Here is an 18,333-nt window from a genome sequence, read left to right as displayed (position 1 = left end):
AGCACACTGCTGTTAGATCAGATATGAAAAATATTTGGCATCAGTCATTCTTCCAAAAATTTCCCCACCTGCAGCTGGTAGAAAACATTAATATTTTACTTTTTTTATGTTGGTGGTCTTTAACGAGGAAAGGACAACTTTTTTTCTCTTCCAAAAGGACTGTTCCCACTCTGTTGGTTCTTCTAATCACTCCTCTGTTCCCAGAGCCATGAGCCCTTGGGACTTACGTGTCAGCCACTATCTGAGGCTGAAGAAGTTATAGAAATTAACGTGATTTGTGACACAGGGGTGATCTCCCATTCCTGTTCTCTAACCACCCCACAAACCATCCTCCAGATCTTTCTTCTTTCATGGCTTTGATGGTTTACTGTCATCTTCTCATCTGTGTCCTGCGCTCCTAGCTGGTGACTGCAAGCTGTTGCAAAAGAACACAACCTGTTGATATCCTTGCTTTCCCCTCTGGGCTCCAGGCTCTGTTTATGCCATTTGTCCCACTGTAGGTGTGAGATTCATCCCATATCTCTTCTTGAATGTTTTGTCCTAGACCCTAGTTACAAGGTGTCCATAGATCCCACCTTCCCTGCAATCCATCTCTGTTTCATATGTAATTTTTTGCATAGAATGCATAGCACTTTAGTCTTCTCTGTACAGGTCCATAACAACTCACCTTTGCCAAACAAAAACTAAAGCACCAGTTCCTCCAAAACCTAATTTAGCAATAAAACTAACTTCTTACTGTCTTCCTCTTTGATGACTTCCCTTGCTTTTGGATGTGCAATAACGACAGTGCGTGCAGCATCACCAGATAGTCCTCTACAATTCAAAGTGAATTCCATTAGAAAATTTAACTGTTCATTATTTCTTAGTTAACTTTATTCCTGATGCTCTCTACTTTTTGGTAATTATTGAGAGCCACCGAATGTGACTGAGAATTGTTTCCTCAAGTACATGAGCCCCTGTGTGCTGGAGCAATTAGTTCATCTCTTCAGTGCACATTTCTCTCCGGAAGAAAGATGGAGCGTCAGCACAGTGTGTCCAGGGGCACGGACACAGAATGAGGAGGAGGAAACAAGCTTGGATCTCTTTCCTGTATAACTGATCAATTTTGCAAGACATTGAGTAAAGAGTTTTATTCTCTGCATGATTTTGTCAAGTAAGAATTGTTGTCTAGTGCCTACAAATGGTCTTCTCCTGTAAAAGAGCACTGATGGAGTAGTTTTTCTCACATATTCCAATTTTGTTGTCCTGAGCCACCACAAAGTGCTCAGTAAGGACAAAGTGGATGCTGCAGCTGAAGACAACACTATTATTCAATTACCACCAAGATCGTATTTTAAAATAAATTCATTTTGAGTAAAAAACAAACTGTACAAGTTCATGAAGTCCAAATCTGCCAAACTGTTACCAAGCCTCAGTCACTAAACTATACACAGTTTGGTACATGGTGTCAGCTCCTTAAAGGCTTGTGAATAATTCCCATTCACAAAACACGGAAAATAAATTCTGTGCAAGCCTAAATGTAATTTTCAGTAACTGCACAAACTGGCGTGTTTTGGAACACAGTTGCAGTAGGTTCAAATCTCCGGAAGCCAATTAATAAAGTGTTTACCACTGTTATGATGGCACCGCTCGTGGTGTACCCATTTGATCCTCACGTCTGGGAGTGCAATACGCACTGCTGGGGTGGTGCAGCCACTTGCTCCCCTGGGCTCCTGCCGCCTCCCCCGCTCAGCAGCTGTCCCCACGAGTCTCTAAAACCTGCATCTGTGCAGTGGCTCTTCCAGTGTCTGGTCCACAGCATGTCCCACCCTTTGGTGGGCCAGAAGAGATGCTGAAGATCTGTGACAGCCTTCCTTGGCACACTTCATCATGCTTGCTGTCTGGTACTGCTGGGAGGCCAGAGGCTTCCCCAGCCACTCAGGATGTACCCATTGGATCATCCGGGCAGTCAGTAGAGCTGCATCTGCCACTTGCATCAGACCATTGACTCCGTGTGCCTGTGGGTGACGCAGGTGCTCATGGTCTCCTTGCCCTCTCCTCTCAGATCAGCACAGTTAGTTTCATCACCCGAGACCATGCCTCTGAAAGCTGTTGTTTTGAAATGTGCTTTTCCCTTTGTAACTATGGGTTGCTTCAAGCTGTAAGGAAGTGGACTTACAAGTTCTGGAACTCTTCTCACACAAGGAAAACTCAGGAAAGCAAGCTGCTGCTGATTTAAGGTGGTGAGAATCAGTGTGAGAATTTGAGACTCAAGCTGCTCGTGGTTTCCCAAGCGGGAGAGGAATGCCTTATTCTGTTCTATTCACCCCGGTTTCAGGGGTGATCAGGACTTTTTGTCTCCATCTTTGCTTTTTAAAAAAATAAGAATGTTGCTGTGCAGCTGATAGCCCTAAAGAGCCCTCTTGCAAGATGATAATCAGAGCTGCAAGCAAAAATCCATGAAGTATTCTGCATTCTTCCTTTAAGCCCGCAGTTTGCTTAAGCCTGCTCTGGGAGTAAAGCTTTGGTGCAAATCTTGCAGCAATGGAAAAGAACTGTAAGATTCATGAGTTGCTTTTCATTACAAGTGACTTGTCTTCATGTGCTGTGGCTGATAATCTCGTGCTTTTTTAAACAGCTGCCAAAATCTGCAGTGTAAGTCGTATGGGATCTCACTATGAGATAATTTCCATCCTGCTTCAACAGCAATTGAGTGTGGGAAAATGTTAACATTCAGTGGTTAAGTAAAACATGTCATGTCAAGGTATATCCCCAAAGAAGCTGTCTGCCATTTCCTAGCATATTTGTGATGGATAAGAAATCTTTGTTGTATTTACTGAGTACCATGCACTAATGACCTTCCTAAGGTATCACAGCTACTTTCTTCTCTGTCCGAACACTAGCAGCTGTGAAAAGTAGTTCAAACGTAATCGAGTTATGAGACGGGCTCTGCAACCAGTCTAAATCATGCTGAACTCTCACTCAAAGATGTGATGTATTGAAGGACAGGAGTTTAGTGACCCACAAAGTGGTGACTACGCGTAGCAGTTTTAAAAGAAATGTACCAAATGAATGTTTGAGCTATTGAAGTCAATAACAAACACTTAGAGCATCCAGAATTTGAAATATATTTTGACCGAGATCAACAATAAATGTTGCAAAATTACTGTATTTAGTGGAAAGAGGGAAAAAAACAAAAACAAAGAAAGCTACAAATGCCTTCTTTTCCTAAATGCCATGTGAAGTCAACAGTTAGTATACTTCAGGCTCCTTGATGGTGGAAGAAAAATATTAGGGGATGCTTGTTCATTATGTCCAAAACTTTGTGGGGAAAAAAAAAGAAGGAATTCTATGCTTGCTTTATCTGGATTCTCTCTTGCAGAAATGGGCACGGTCTTGCACAGGTTAATAGCAGGTGACTGTCTTACAGGAGCCGGGGCACTATTTGTTCATTTTGATATAGTTTAATAATGAAGCCAAATTGCTTTCTCTAGATTCCTTTATTAATTCTAGGTATAAAGTGAACTTCAGCATTCCCAGCGACCTGTTTTATTTCTTTGTAATGATAATTAATTTTCTTATAACAGTCATTTGTCACGTGGTGGCTTGGTGGTCGTATGTATGACGTCATTTACTTGGACTTTTAGGAGTGACATCATATGTACGGCTGCTAAACTGCTGCATGGGACATCACTTAAACAGTTTTCTTCTGAAGAAATCATACCAATCATTTTCAGGCTATGAACACATCCTGATTATTAAGTTGTGAATTATTTATTTCTCTTTAATAAAGAATATTTATAAATGAATGAGGCATTCCTTTATTTTATCAACATCATTTATGTTTCCATCTGAAGTAACTGATGGATGGGAGGGGTTTTTGACGAGCAGTAATGGACTCTGAACATTCAAAATTCGTTCAATCCCATAGGTAATAATCAGGGGAAAATTATTTAACCTTGGGTTTTTTATGGTCAAAACTTGTTTTTTAAAAGTTGATTCCTAAATTATCTAAATATAATCATGGGAACATAGTAGCAAAAGTGATTTCTAATCATTCATTCCATGAGAACACACACACAGACTTGTGGGGCATTCCAAGCCTCTCCCATTAGCGTGCTACACACTAAACTTTTACCCCCATGTAGCCGTGCCCGGGCTTCTGCTGCCTCTGGTAAGTAGACAGTGACCCAGGGATTTCTTTCTGCCCCATTTGCTCTTTCCAGACCCCTATGGTAAGGAGTGCAAGAAGAATGAAGCAATAATATCCGACATCACACACTGTACCAAGATTTTTGTCTGACTGAGCGCCAGGAATATAAGGCTGCATCGTCAGTCCACTGAACTGACTTCAGGGACATCATGCTTTAGTCTCCGAGTCCCAAAGTGGTGGTGGACATGTGGTTCTCCTACACATGGTAGAAAACACCAGCATTGCAAACAAACAGAGGTGTGACTGCTCAACCTCCAGCAAGCCACTAAATGTATTTTTCGTTAGCCTGCTAAAATGGTCATCTGATTTTAAGGGAGAAGAAAATATTGTTCAAACTTCCATGGACAGCTTTTAAATCTAGGCAAACAGAAGTGAATAATAGCAGTCAAAGGGAAGAGCACATTTAAAGGGCACATCACAGATGAACAATACCAGTAGCACACCTACGTGTACCCCTTAATTGGATTACGTGCACAATGCACTTCGATTACATCAAAAGTGCCTGGAAAGATTTGTGTGCAGCTGACTTTGAATATCTGAGTCTTTGTGTTTAGTAATAAGAAAAAAAATTTAAGAGACAGCTGTAATCTAATATTATTTTTCCAGTCTCTCTCCAAACATGCTTTAGATTTACTGTAGGCCATTAAGTGATTTCCACTGATGAAGTAATTTCCATTGAGCTTTAGGGACACAGTCTCATTCACTTTTTTAATCTTTATGAGTGAATTCCTGGCCCATATGTGGGCAACAGGAATTTTGCTGGCAATTTCAGCTGTGCCATGATTGCCTTGCTCAGAGGCAGTGGAATGGGCGGTCCTCCTGGTTACATGGTTGAGCACTTTCAGTAATTTTGTGCACAGTCCGAGATGTTTATCCTATCCACCACCGCAGGAACTCTCTGCCTCCAAATATTAAAGTATTCTCATTAACCTGTACCCAACATGAGCTGAATTCTTCAGGAATTAGATTAGTCCCTTACACACAGCAAGTTATAAAACTGACCTTTAAGACTAAGGTGTCTTCGGTCTCTGAATTGTATCTTACCCCTCAAAATCATCATCCCTAGTTACAAACTCTTACATCTTCACTAGTTAGAAGAGGTAAATAGAGCATTCCTTTTCTAATGGCATATCGTACCTTTGATTTCAGCTTATATATTTCTATAATGTGCAATCTTCCAGGAATGGTCAGTCCTTTTAAAAATGGTGTGTAAAAGAGGCTCCAAAAAAAGATAGAATAGGGGGAAAGATGTTCCGAAGCACTGAACAGTTCCTACAGTTTCTGTCCGTGTAGCTGGCATTTGCCAATTGTTCCATATCTGTGTTGTGCTTTATTCTGTACAGATAAAGCATAGGAAACTACAACAGTATTTATGGCCAACAACACCAGCCTTTCTGGTCTCTGTCAGGGTGAAATGATTTTGATCTTGTTTGGTCAAACAGATCTGAAGAGCAGATCATCTCCTTCCTAGAAAAAAACAAAAATAATTAAGGAAAATGTTTCAGGGGAAGGAAAATTCGTGATGTTTTCCAAGCATAATCAGATGGTTATGCTTTCAAAACACAAGTGTGTTCCCAAACTGGCCCAGAGAAACAGAGGGATCATCGAGAATAGAGGCGATGCCACAGAAGCCCCCCCCAGCTTTCTTTGATGATACCGTTATTCCTCTCTCGAATGCAAACAACTTGGAGCTGAGGTATTGTTCAAAACCAGGAAGAAAGAAATAAGCATGGAGTATCTATGAATCACTTCAGAGGAGTACCAAAGCCTGTGGCAATACATGGACACAAAGGGCTAAGGCAGATCTGAGGGTATCCGAAGGACCTTATCTGCACTTTCCTGCACTTCTTGCTGGATTTAGGGCATTGCTTGTTTGTTTTTTAAATGATCCTCATAGACTCCAGCTACTCCCTTTAGTCTTCTCTCAAGTGAGGGATCTGTAATATGTTTGGCGTTGCTTCTGTATTTCCTGTTTTGGCTTCCTAAATGCTTAATTTTTCACTTGGATGGCCAGACGAAATGTTCCAAATGGCTTCGCTGTCCAAGTATATCTATATGTGTGTGTGTGTATACACATAAAATTTATATAAAATTGTATCTGCCAGAAAATATCTTCTTTCTTATTCCTCCTCAAGTACCTATTTCAGTGCAATGAGATAAACTGCCTTCACTGTCCTCCAGCCTTCAGATGGTATCTATTTACAGTTCAAAATGAAAATGTTAGTATCAAAAAAGATTAGATTACATTAGGAAAAAATAATTGGATGTATGGGTATAAAAAGATTAAACTGAGATAATTTGGCACAGAAGTATCAGGATAAAGTAATGACATTTTTTTTCTCAACTAAGTCAAACATACTGTGCTTTTGCAGTGTATTTTACCAAGGTGTTTTAGCTGTGCAAATGGAAAAGAAAGTAATATATTAATGAGATATGATTGCTTGTGATGCGCAATAAAAAAAAAAAGAAACAACAATTTAAGAAGTAAGCTGATATTTGGTCTTTCAAACCTGTGATGTTTTCAGTTTGAACAACTACAAATGGTTGCTTAAAGATCTGCGTACTAGTATTTGCTGCTAAAAAATTCGAGTCTGTGTGTTTCTGAGAGTCCTTAGTTTTGAAGCAGCCTCTAAATGACTCTGTATGTGTTTGTGATGGTTTTAGTATGGTTTAGTATAAGGAAAAATAGAGGGTCATACAAGGAAAGTGCCACAGCATCATGGCTTCTGCCTGGGGAAGCAGAGGGGCTAATCCTTTCCTATCACCTTCACGCAGAGAAGTGTCCTGGGACAGGATTAAGTCAGAATAGAATTAATTAAAGCTCCACACTCTCATTTCCGCCTGGGCTGTGCAACAGTGGGATGGATGGATGGATGGATGGATGGATGGATGGATGGATGGATGGATGGAAAAAAGAATACTGACCTCTCTGTCTGAGATGTTTGCCTTCCAGGGGCAATGATCCTTCCCTTTGCCCTGCAGGCAGCTCAGAGTGGGAGAAGTCAGAAGATGCCAATTGATCAAAGAGGACCTTGTTATTCAGACTTTCAAATTTAGGTACTTAACTAAGCGCTAAGGACAGGTTGTGAAGTTTAAACTCTCTGCCCTCTGTTTCTGTGACCTTAACAGTTGAAGGAGATCAAAGCAGGTGGCGTAAAACATGAAATGATCAGTTTCAAGACTGGGACGCTGAGGTATTTTGTCTAGACAGTCTATAGAGAAATCAGCACAAATGAGCAGAAATAGATGGGTGTAACTTTGGGAAGATACAAAATTTTTTTGCAGATCAATCAGCTAAATTAAAAGATTTTGAAGACTTTATCAAGTATTTAATGGTCATCTCTTTTGCCAAGAAAAAGAGCATCGTTAAAATTCTGATTTTATAGTGAGGTAAAGTAGTAAAAATTCAGCATTTACTTTGCAAGCAGTATAAAGCCTACCATAATGCTAAACACATGTGCAAATAAAAGGCCTTTGAAGAATGCATACAGAGTTTTCTGATCCACGCTTTTTTATTTTACCCTCCTGCTTTATTCACTTGTACTAACAGTTTTTCCTTTCTGTACAGAGAATGGTTCCAAGTCTTTCTTCTACTGTAAATTATACCGATCCTACATTAGAGCCTGTAGTAACTGAAAATTCAGTCATACGACAGAAGATAATAGATTCGCAGTTCAAATGCTATGAGAGGATGAACAGAGCTCCTCCATATAAGAAGAAAGGTAAAAAAGATTTTAAAAACTCTGTATATTGCCACGCTTGCTTATATGGCTATAAAGAAACATTTTCTTCTGTATACTAACCCATAGTCTTCCTTGGGGTGCAGTAGTCAAATTCACACTTACTTAGCATCCTCTTAAGTGCAAAGAAAGCAAAAAGCCTGGAGCGAGTCCAGGGAATGGAAAGCTCTTCCTTCCTCCCCATGCAGATGATACACCCCTCATCTGTGTTTCTGGCTCAGTGCTTTGCTGCTTGAATATCTCTTGTTCTTGCTTAGGCAATGGCATTCTCCAGAACCTTTCAGCAAGCTCACACAAAGACCTGGTTGTGAACGGCGATCTCTTAAATACAAATGTCGTTCCGTTTGCTTCGCTCACTGTTTCGTTTTCCTGTCATTCGTGTATTAACTGACAGCTGTCAGGCTCTGTATCAACACAGATGTTCCAGGTGTTCTATATTCAGCAGTAACACTAGCAAAAAGAAGTTTATAAGGCACTGAGGACACATCTTTACTGAATGCAAGGCACATGTTAAGATTAATAAAAAGGGAAATGACAAATAATAGTAGTGCCACAATGGCACCAATGAATGAAGGGGCATTTATTGTTGGGACTGAGTGTTCTGGTCACTGTTTCTCACAGAAAATATGGAAGAAGTTCTGAGGAGGCTAGAGAAAAAGGATTGGGGGCATTGTGGGGATTTATGCAGGTAAAGAACAGACATACTAAGGACACAGTTTAAAGAGAAAATATATTAAAAAATAATGATTAAAACCCCCTGAACTAATAAATGGGGTGAAGATAATGTGGGATTTTTTGTAATACAAGAACAAAGACATTTCTACAATTCTTTACCACAAAGATTTTACTGGACTCTGTAAGACTCAAAGAATAATTAGATGTTAAGGTACCCGGGTCTTGATGCAGAAATGTTTTGGAACGGATATTGAGATTCCCATTGCTTCAAACGGGTTTTCATTCAGGCCAATAACGGGGAAAACCCACAAGTATTTAAACAGGGTTATGGGATAGAAAGCATCTTTTCAGACATAAACAAGCCTTTAGTTGCTGGACTTGAGGGAGGAAAAACTTACTGTCTCCTCAGATTATTCTTTTAGTCTCCAGCTCTATAAATATGTAATCCACTGGATTCACATTTCTCATGTGATAAGTTGCAAAGGGCTGAAGTGTTTTCCCAGCATAAGCTGGGAATTCATATGTCATGAGACAATGTAGTTTTCTCAAGGGCAGCGTTGTCCCAGGAGGACAGCAGTGGCAGACCCACAGCCATCGCACACCGCACAGCAGTTCCTGCATTCCTTCGACTGGCAGCTAGATTTAAGTGATGCCACTGGGGACTTTTATGTTCATAGCAACATGCACTTAATTCATTTTTAACCTAGAATGAAGGTAATGGGTGACTAACGAATGATGCCAGCACTACTGAAGTTGCGTTTTCAACTGAATTGCAGGATCCTCACCAGCCCTTCAACATTTACACTTCATAAGGGGTTGGAAGGGAACAAGAGTACAAGTCTCTTGGCTGCAAATTTCAAAGGGAGGATGGGATCAAACAGGAAATTCCCTTAATGCAAAGGACAACCATAGGAGTGTCTCTTAAGAGGAAAAGCCCGACACACGAGCTGAAGGGCTGTAATGGGCATGCATTTTCAGCACAGATGTGGAGTTGCCAGGAAAACCCAGTGTCTGGTACAACTTTACAGAGCCAGACAAGATGTGTCTAATTTTTCCCTGGCATCTCTACAAGTCCCTGATGTAGTTCGTTTGTAGACTGGCGCAAAGGTAGTTTAAATCCTTCATAATCCTGGGTCTCACAGATGATGGCAATGAACTGTAGAGAACTGTATCTCAGGCTCAAGAGACAGAGAGATGGTGTAACACAGGTGAGCTGTGGCAGCATTACAAGTGGCCATGTGTCAGCCGAGCCAAACTGTACACACGCTTATCTTATCCATTGCAAAGTAGAATTGATTACCTTAAATCCCAAAGAAATAACTAAATCATAGAATTATAGGGTTGGAAGGGACCTCTGGAGATCATCTAGTCCAACCCCCCTGCCAGAGCAGGGTCACCTAGAGCAGATTCCACAGGAACATGTCCAGGCGGGTTTTGAACGTCTCCAGAGTTGGAGACTCCACCACCTCTCTGGGCAGCCTCTTCCAGTGCTCTGCCACCCTCAAAGGAAAGAAGCTCCTCCTCATGTTTAGGTGGAACTTCCTATGCTCAAGTTTGTGCCCATTACCTCTTGTCCTGTCCCCGGGCACCACTGAAAAGATCCTGGCCCCATCCTCCTGACACCCACCCTTTAAGTATTTATAAGTGTTGATAAGATCCCCCCTCAGCCATCTTTTTTCCAGGCTGAAGAGACCCAAATCCCTCAGTCTTTCTTCATAAGAGAGGTGTTCCAGTCCCCTAATCATCTTGGTAGCTCTCTGCTCCACCCTCTCCAGCCGTTCCCTGTCCTTCTTGAACGGGGGAGCCCAGAACTGGACACAGTACTCCAGGTGCAGCCTCACCAAGGCAGAGTAGAGGGGGAGGATGATGTCCCTCGACCTGCTGGCCACACTCTTCTTGATGCAGCCCAGGATGCCATTGGCCTTTTTGACCACAAGGTCCCATTGCTGGCTCATGGGCATCCTGTTGTCCACCAGGACTCCCAGGTCTCTTTCAGCTGAGCTGCTCCCCAGGAGGAGCTTAGCCACGTGGGAACACCTGACCATCCCTCCAGGAGAGCACAGCACTCCTACAATCCCTGGCCATCCAAAAATGTAATATTTTTAGCTGGTGATACAACAATATGGTGTTCAGCTCTTCTGTTTTATTACTTACACTGTTTTATTTCCTGCAGCACTTAGGAAACATGTTTATGCATGTGTATGCATATCTATATATGTATGTGTATACATATATATGTATATATACACATATGTGTGTATATATATGCACATATATATGTGTGTGTATGTATATGTATACATATATACATATATATGTATATATGTATACATATACATATTTTTCAATGTACGTGTACATATATATCCTGTTACCTTGAAAAACATATTCCACATTGTGTAGATCAACATCAGTGATTTTTTTTTTCTTTATCAGGCAAGGCAAAGGATTTAAAGCTAGAAATTCCTACCAACCCCATTCTGCAGCGTCTTGCAGATACAAGCTTAAGTTGCAAACATTTTCTGCCCTCCTTTTGCTTTGATATTACAAAATGATTCCTAAAAGTCTTTCAAATACATCTTAAAACTAGCGAAGAACATGAGAATGCCTGAAGGAAAGATTAAAAACTGCTGATTTGTGAACAAGTGGCATTAGCCCATTTAACTTGACAATGGAAAAATACATGTGCATAAAATATTATCTAATGAAGAAACAGTGTTCATAAAAATATCTTTTTGCTATACACCTAATCTGGAAACAATTAATTTCAAAATATTTATGCTTTCAATTTTTAATCCATAACTATTTTGACTGAAAAACAGTTATTGGTGCAAATTTGAACAATTCAGACATCTTTTTACAGCTTTCTTGCTTCAGTAAGAAAGCTTATCTGTGGATAATTTCAAAAGCACCAGAAGCAATTAGCTGCCCATATTTTATTAACTTTCAATGGTTATTAGGCACCTTCCATATGGTTCTTTCAAAAACAACCTACGTGGTCATGCCAGCAATTCTGAAACTCCATTGGGACCACAGAAAAAAAGGCAAGATGTATATTCTCACTGTATTTCCCTTAAACCTGATGGTCACGGTGATAAATACTTTTCCCCAACACAAACTGATTTTAAATGGGAAATAACTGAGACGTATAGGGAATAAATCTACAGTAAGTCAGGAAAACATGTTACAGCAAGCAGTCTTATAACACAATTTCTGTGGACCATAGCATGCAACATGTCTGTAACACAAATCAAGCATGAGCTGTCTTCTGGCTCCCTCGTATGGCCTTCCTTTCTAGGGCTGGGAACACTGATTTTAGGGGACACAGCGTCAACAGTGCTACCCTCCCAGAAGGGTCTTAGAATCATAGAATCATAGAATTGTTAGGGTTGGAAGGGACCTTAAAGATCATCTAGTTCCAACTCCCCTGCCGTGGGCAGGGACACCTCCCACTAGACCAGGTTGCTCAGAGCCCCATCCAGCCTGGCCTTAAAAACTTCTAGGGATGGGGCTTCCACCGCCTCTCTGGGCAACCTGTTCCAGTGCTTCACCACGCTCTTAGTGAAGAATTTCTTCCTTGTATCTGTCCTTATATTCTTCCTTATATCCTGTCTTGATGAGGACAGGATCACAACATTCCTACCCAGGCAACATCAGCAGGCAGAGTTTGCCTTTTACAAATCGGTCTTGCACCTCGCTTCACTGGATCTGTAGTTATCTGGCTGATCTCTCGTGTTGAGCAATGCAACAACCTTAGCAGGGACCTGTCTCTGCAAACATTGCCTTTAGCTAGGATGTCCCTGCAAGCCCTTCCTACCTTTACATTTCAAAGACTTGATCTTCAGACCTGCTGAACAACAGAAGATGAAATGGAAAGTGGGTGTCTATAAGGTCTTTGGACAACTGAGGCCCCCCTTACCACTAGTGTACACATTTACAGGCAAGGATGGAAGGAGGATCAAGAAGAGGAATTTGTAGGATCAGATCCTACATTCAAAGTTGGGTTCAACAGGCTTAAAAACGTTACTTTCCAGTAAAATTAACACCACTAACTTCAGATCAGCAATAACAAGTACCTTGCAGTACCTGAATCATAGAACCATACAATGGTTTGGGTTGGAAGGGACCTTAAAGATCATATAGCTCCAACCTCCCCACCACAGCCAGGGACACCACCTACTAGACCAGGCTGCTCAAAGCCCCATCCAGCCTGGTCTTGAACACTTCCAGGGATGGGCCATCCACAGTTTCTCTGGGCAACCTGTTCCACTGCCTCACCACTCTCTTAGTGAAGAATTTCTTCCTTATATCTAGTCTAAATCTACCCTCTTTCAGTTTAAAACCATTACCCCTCATCCTATCACTACACTCCTTGATAAAGGGTCCCTCTCCAACTTTCCTGTAGACCCCTTTCAAGTACTGGAATGCCACTCAAAGTGTAGCAACAACAAGGGATTTTATTGCAAAAAGGAAGTTGTCCGCAGACAGCAGTGTTCCTTGGGAGGCTAGAACAGAGCAGGTTGAGGAGTGACTGTGTGTGAATTAACTACTGCATTCCTCTTAAATGTCCAGGTCTGTTCTGCAACCGAACATGGGATGGCTGGTTGTGCTGGGACGACACACCTGCTGGAAGAATCACTGCTCAGAATTGTCCGGATTATTTTCCAGACTTTGATCCAACTGGTACGGTATTTCTTTTTATCATCTTACCTTTCAAAGGAAGCCTTTGAAACATACATGCCATTGAGTGGAAGCATGTTTCCAGTGGCATTTTTGCAGCATTGCAAAATCTCAGAGAGTTTGGCTGAAATTAAAATATATCAAGCTTTTGGGTTGCCTAATTTATATATTTACATTTTTAAAATATTTTATATGTGTTTATATTTTTGTTGATTTTGTTGAGCTTGTTGCCTGTTTAGAAACAGAAGAGTTTCCAGGTTGGATCAGACCCAGTATGCGTTTTGGTGAATCCCATTTGCAATAGCAGCCAGATTGATCGATATTTATGTTCTTTATAAATCAAGCTATCCACGGTTAGAGAATTCACCCAGCAAGTGTGAAACTTCCAGTGTCAGCCTCAGTCTGAAGGGATTCAAACCTCCATCCCAACTGCGATGGAGGAACCTCCCCCTTTCCAGTGGAAGCAGGCATTGGACAGGATGGATTGAAGGATTTGTGTGCCTGCGAAGTGAGATTGTGTGGCACTGTGACTGTCCACCTCTTGTGGGAATACTCTGAGACCTACCCCACAAATCTTTACAGCAGTTGACATCCCTGAGACACACAGCAGGCACCGAATCACAAAGTCTTGTCTTCTGTGACCGTTTTTTGCTTTCCGTCACACTTATTCTTGACCTCTTTTCTGTACAGTGTCATAGTTTTCAAGGAGGAGTCTTGCAGCCAGGCCACGCTCATGGCTAATTGTTGGAGCACCTGGGGGGAAACAGGTTGAGGAGCTGAGACTTTCAGCTGGGGGGTGCCTTTGACCTAGGTCTCCCTTTCTGTGGACAAGTGCTTCAACCATTGGGCTATTTGCACAAAAGATGCCAGAAGAGCATTTTTAAAGAGGTGGCCAAACTTGGTTCGCTTCCCAGACAGAGGTGCCCATGTTCAGGAGAAAGACTGAGGCTCTGGATCCTGAGGTTGTGCAAGCCTTTTCCTACCTGTATGTTTGAGATGCCTCTTGGATGGGGTCTGTACCTGCTGCTTCGGCCCCCATTTTTTTCATGATATCCTCACCATGTGGCACAGCCACTTTGATGAATAGGGCAATTTACTACAAGGCCTCTGGTTCCCCTGCTTCCATGGCTTTCATAGAAAAAAAATTGTAGCACTAACAGCCTTAATTTGTGAATACTCCATGTACTGACTTGAGGTCCTCATCCCTCAGTACATGGGCATGATGACAGCCACTCTCCTGCTCTCTCCCAAGCCACCTATTGCCAGCTTTGCTACTTGCCCACTTGTCTCCAATGACTTGTTCTCAATTAATTGCTCTGCTACAACAGCACTCTTCAGAGTAACACTTGAGGCCATCCATGGAGAAGCACCTCACTCCACTTATTAATGCTTATTAATGCCAAGGTCTGTAGCTCGTAGGGCTGATTGCGAATCACTCCTTAATGTACAGATGCGTGCTGCAGAGTCTGGCCCAGAGTGTGCGCATGCTGCCATTATTCTTTCTGCCACACTTTAAAACTTGCAGATTTGGGAATATTTTAGTATTCCTATTCTCTGTACAGAGCCATAGGGGGAAAAGATTCCTGCAGTAATTTATTTCCTGCTGTTCTTTCTGCTGTCCTGTTTAGGAACAATACCTGTGGTCTCCTGGACTCAGTATTTTCCCATGGCACATCTCTCTTCTCCTTGTTGGCACCTCTCTCAGCCCCTTTGCCTGGATCCCAGCCAGTTGACACTGTTTTCCCTGGCTCGGTGGCAGCTCAGCATCTCCTGGTTGAGCCAGAGGCACTTTCCTGGAGTAGCTGTTGAGTTCCCCAGCACATATTACAGCTGCGGTATCAAACCAGTGGGTAGGCAGCCTTTGCTTTGCCAGGTGGCTGATTGTCACGCTGGGAATTGATAAAGTAGGAGGGAGACAAGAAATCATGGGGGTGAGTAGAAGTCTTAACTGCTAATGGAAGTGGCTGTCACTTACAGGTGGCCAGAAGCACAAGTTCAGCTGTCCTGAGAATTCCGTCAGGTTTTGTGTCACAAGTCATTATTTCCTTTGGTAACTTACGGCTGTTAAACAAAATGCAGCTAGATTTTCTGCTAAGAAACAGAAAATTCATCCTAAAGAACAATGATTTTACAAGATGAAAACTGCAGTGTCTGTCAGATTTGCTTCCCATTAAAGTCTCCGTGATATCAAACCACCTCAGCATGTATTTTAGGCATGCAAGTAACCCCATGGACTTCTGATTTCACGCTGTGCTGCTTTGGGCTGCGCTGAGATCTGCAGAAGCACTGTGTATCAGCTCACTGATGGCTATAGCTTTGAGTCCTGGAATAAAATTATGTCATACAGCTTTTTTTTTGTGCTTTGATACTTAGGTCATTCGTAACTGGAAAAGTGAAACATTATCTACCAGCACAGGATCATTCTGTGGGTGCTTTATACGAGTTCTCTATATCTGAACCCCCAACAGCATCAATGACAAGAAGAAATTGCTAGAGTATGTTGGAAAGTAAATAAGGCAAAATCATATTCTGAAGAAAAGGGCCCAGAAACAAAATGATGGAGAACACGCACAGTGCTCCGTTCATTTTGTGTCTGACAACTTCCCAACTAACTACCAGATGTAGTCCCACTTACTTCACAGAACTTATATCAGGTCATACTAGGCAGAAATCTGTGTTCTGAAAGAGGAAGGACCACTGTGATAATCTATGCTGTTCAGTTAGCTAGGGCTTCGCATCCTTCTTTCCCCACCTGGGAAAGGAAATGAGGATCTCAAAGCTAACAGACAAACAGAAACCACTCTCTACAAGGTGCGACAACTTTGTCCTTTTCAATAAACAACTCCCTCCTCTTGTAGCAATCTCTTTCTCACAATGACCATCACGCGCAATGTGATAATGCATAAAAATAAATCAATTTGTCTGGAAAACATACCGAGACCTACTGCTTTAACTCCAGTGACAGCAGGAAATTCATTGTCTCATCCCCTCCTGACGGCAGAGCTCTGAGCAGGACTGAGTTATATACTCCCCTATTCAGGCAGCAGGCACAGTTTCTCTTGAAATTTATTTTATATTCATATTTTATCCAGGTTAATCTTTGGTGTAATCCCTTTGAAATGGTTCCAGGTCATCCTGAAGCTGCTAGGAATTGAATTTGATAGGAATGGAGTATGTAATTCATGCTGGTAATATTCTTGCTAATAAAAAGAAGGGAAATGTATTGTGGATGTAATGGCCTTCTAGCAAGGCAGATTTACTGGGGGCAGCAGGAGGAGCAGAGCATTGCCCTGTGCCGTCCATAGGCTGTTGGGTTGGTGGCAGGGGAGTGCTATATTACTCACATTCCCCTCCCTGCACGGTGCATTTGGAGAGGATGGATTCGGTGCATTAACATATAGCAATGGAGCTGAATGTGCAAGTTGCGCTGTGGCAGCCGTACCTTTTCGTTTCACTTTTGCTCCTTTTCCTCTTTAGCAAAGAACAGTGGTTAAGAGCAGTACCCACCCCAGCAGGGAGCAAGCCTGGACCAACTTTGTCATCCAAGGCTGCTTTTAGTAGCATCCAAAACTCCCCTCAGTTCTCCACTTCATAGGGTTTCTGTCTTTGGTTCCGTTTTGTAAACCACTCACTCGTAACTCTTCGTGTGGCAGAGTTTCTACAAATGCAATTTGGAAACAGATCCGCGTGTATCCATGAGCAATTGCCTCAGAGGATGATTAATATGTTGTTACCTCTTATGACTGAGGAACATGGAATCACTGCCTTGCTTCCTGCCCTAACACTGACTAGAGGGAGTGAGGTTCCCTGGTTCTGGAGTGTGGATCAAGGCAGTGGAGGAGGCAGAGCACTGCGGTATTTGAGCTCTCTGCAGCTCTCTTCTTGTGCCGTACTGCCATCTCTGAATTGCTTTGTCTTTCTTACAAAACATCTTTAGAGAAATTAGGATAAATGCTCCATGCAGGAGAAGGAGGAACAGATTGAAGAGCTCTTGCAGACCCTTTTGGATTTACCAGCTGTGATGCCTGTGACCACAAGGAACTGGATTTGAGGGACACAGGCGCAGCCTTCTCACAGCTGGCAACATGCACAAAGCATTTAGCTGAGCAGGTTGCCAAGCTGACAAGAGTAGTCACTGCAGATGAGAAATCATGGCCTTCCACAAACCAGAGAGGGAGAGAGACCTTCTGGGTCATAGCAGCCGCTGCAGCTCCTTCCACTTCCCTGGCTCCAGGCAGGGGGGGAGGCCACTTCCTCAGGCATCCCCTAATTCAAGCACCTTCCCAAACGAGGTCTCCTCTCCTGCATACTCTGTCCATCGTGTGCTCCTTCCCACCCATCACTGTGCCTCAGCAGGGCGACGTGCCTGCACTCACAGCGGGCAAGGAGCAGCATCCCGGGTGTGCAGGAGGCCCAGGGACCTGCTGGAGCACGCTGAGCGGTGCAGGGAGGGCTGGGCCTGGGAGAGCCCTTCTCCTGCTGCCACGAAATGCAAATTTCCTGACTCTGCCTAAAAAGCCAGCTGGCCCTATTTTCCTGTCTTGAAGTGATATTATTTAGACAATGATAAATAAACCAAATATGAACTCTTTGTACAGCTGCTTCTTTTCCCCCTACCCTTCTCTGTGTCGTCCTGCTTCTTAGCAAGCTTCACAGCTGTATTTTAAAAATTAATTCTTATCCCCACAGTGCACGATATAACTCTGTTATACCGATTCCAGTTGTGCTGACTGAGGCATTCTGATGATAGTGATAATTCTTCACTTAGGACACTGGAATTGAAGTTTTCTAGGATTACCATTTTACTATGTCAGATTATCTTTTCAGTTTTGAAAAAAAATTTTCTAGAATATTTTACTGAGGATGTAAGAAAATCAGATGTGCTACATCAGCTATTCCCTCATCTGCAAAACTAAGCACTACACAGGTCTATCCAAACCATGGCAAAGAATCCAATGTCTGGTATGTGCTGAGCATGCACTGCAACAGGGGAAAACGTCTTTCTACTTCCAGCTTATAACTCAACAATAAATAAAAAAAATGGTG

General features: G+C 42.3%; 1 protein-coding gene across 6 annotated transcripts in view; it reads left to right on the top strand.

Moving 5' to 3' along the window:
• CALCR (calcitonin receptor) overlaps positions 1–18,333 on the top strand; it is a 178,744-nt gene that overhangs the window by 101,012 nt on the left and 59,399 nt on the right. For all 6 annotated transcript variants that reach the window (XR_010069828.1, XR_010069827.1, XM_063324849.1 and 3 more), the window contains 2 exons: positions 7,761–7,914; positions 13,180–13,290. Coding sequence is in view for 4 of the 6 variants with exons in the window: in XM_063324849.1 (XP_063180919.1) it covers positions 7,761–7,914; positions 13,180–13,290 (265 nt within the window). In the remaining 2 variants the exon portion in view is untranslated. The remainder of the gene's footprint in view (positions 1–7,760; positions 7,915–13,179; positions 13,291–18,333) is intronic.

This window comes from Chroicocephalus ridibundus, chromosome 2 (assembly GCF_963924245.1).
Source record: "Chroicocephalus ridibundus chromosome 2, bChrRid1.1, whole genome shotgun sequence".
NCBI lineage: Eukaryota > Metazoa > Chordata > Aves > Charadriiformes > Laridae > Chroicocephalus > Chroicocephalus ridibundus.
Note: the sequence above shows the minus strand (reverse complement) of the source record. Positions and strands in the feature narration are given on the sequence as shown.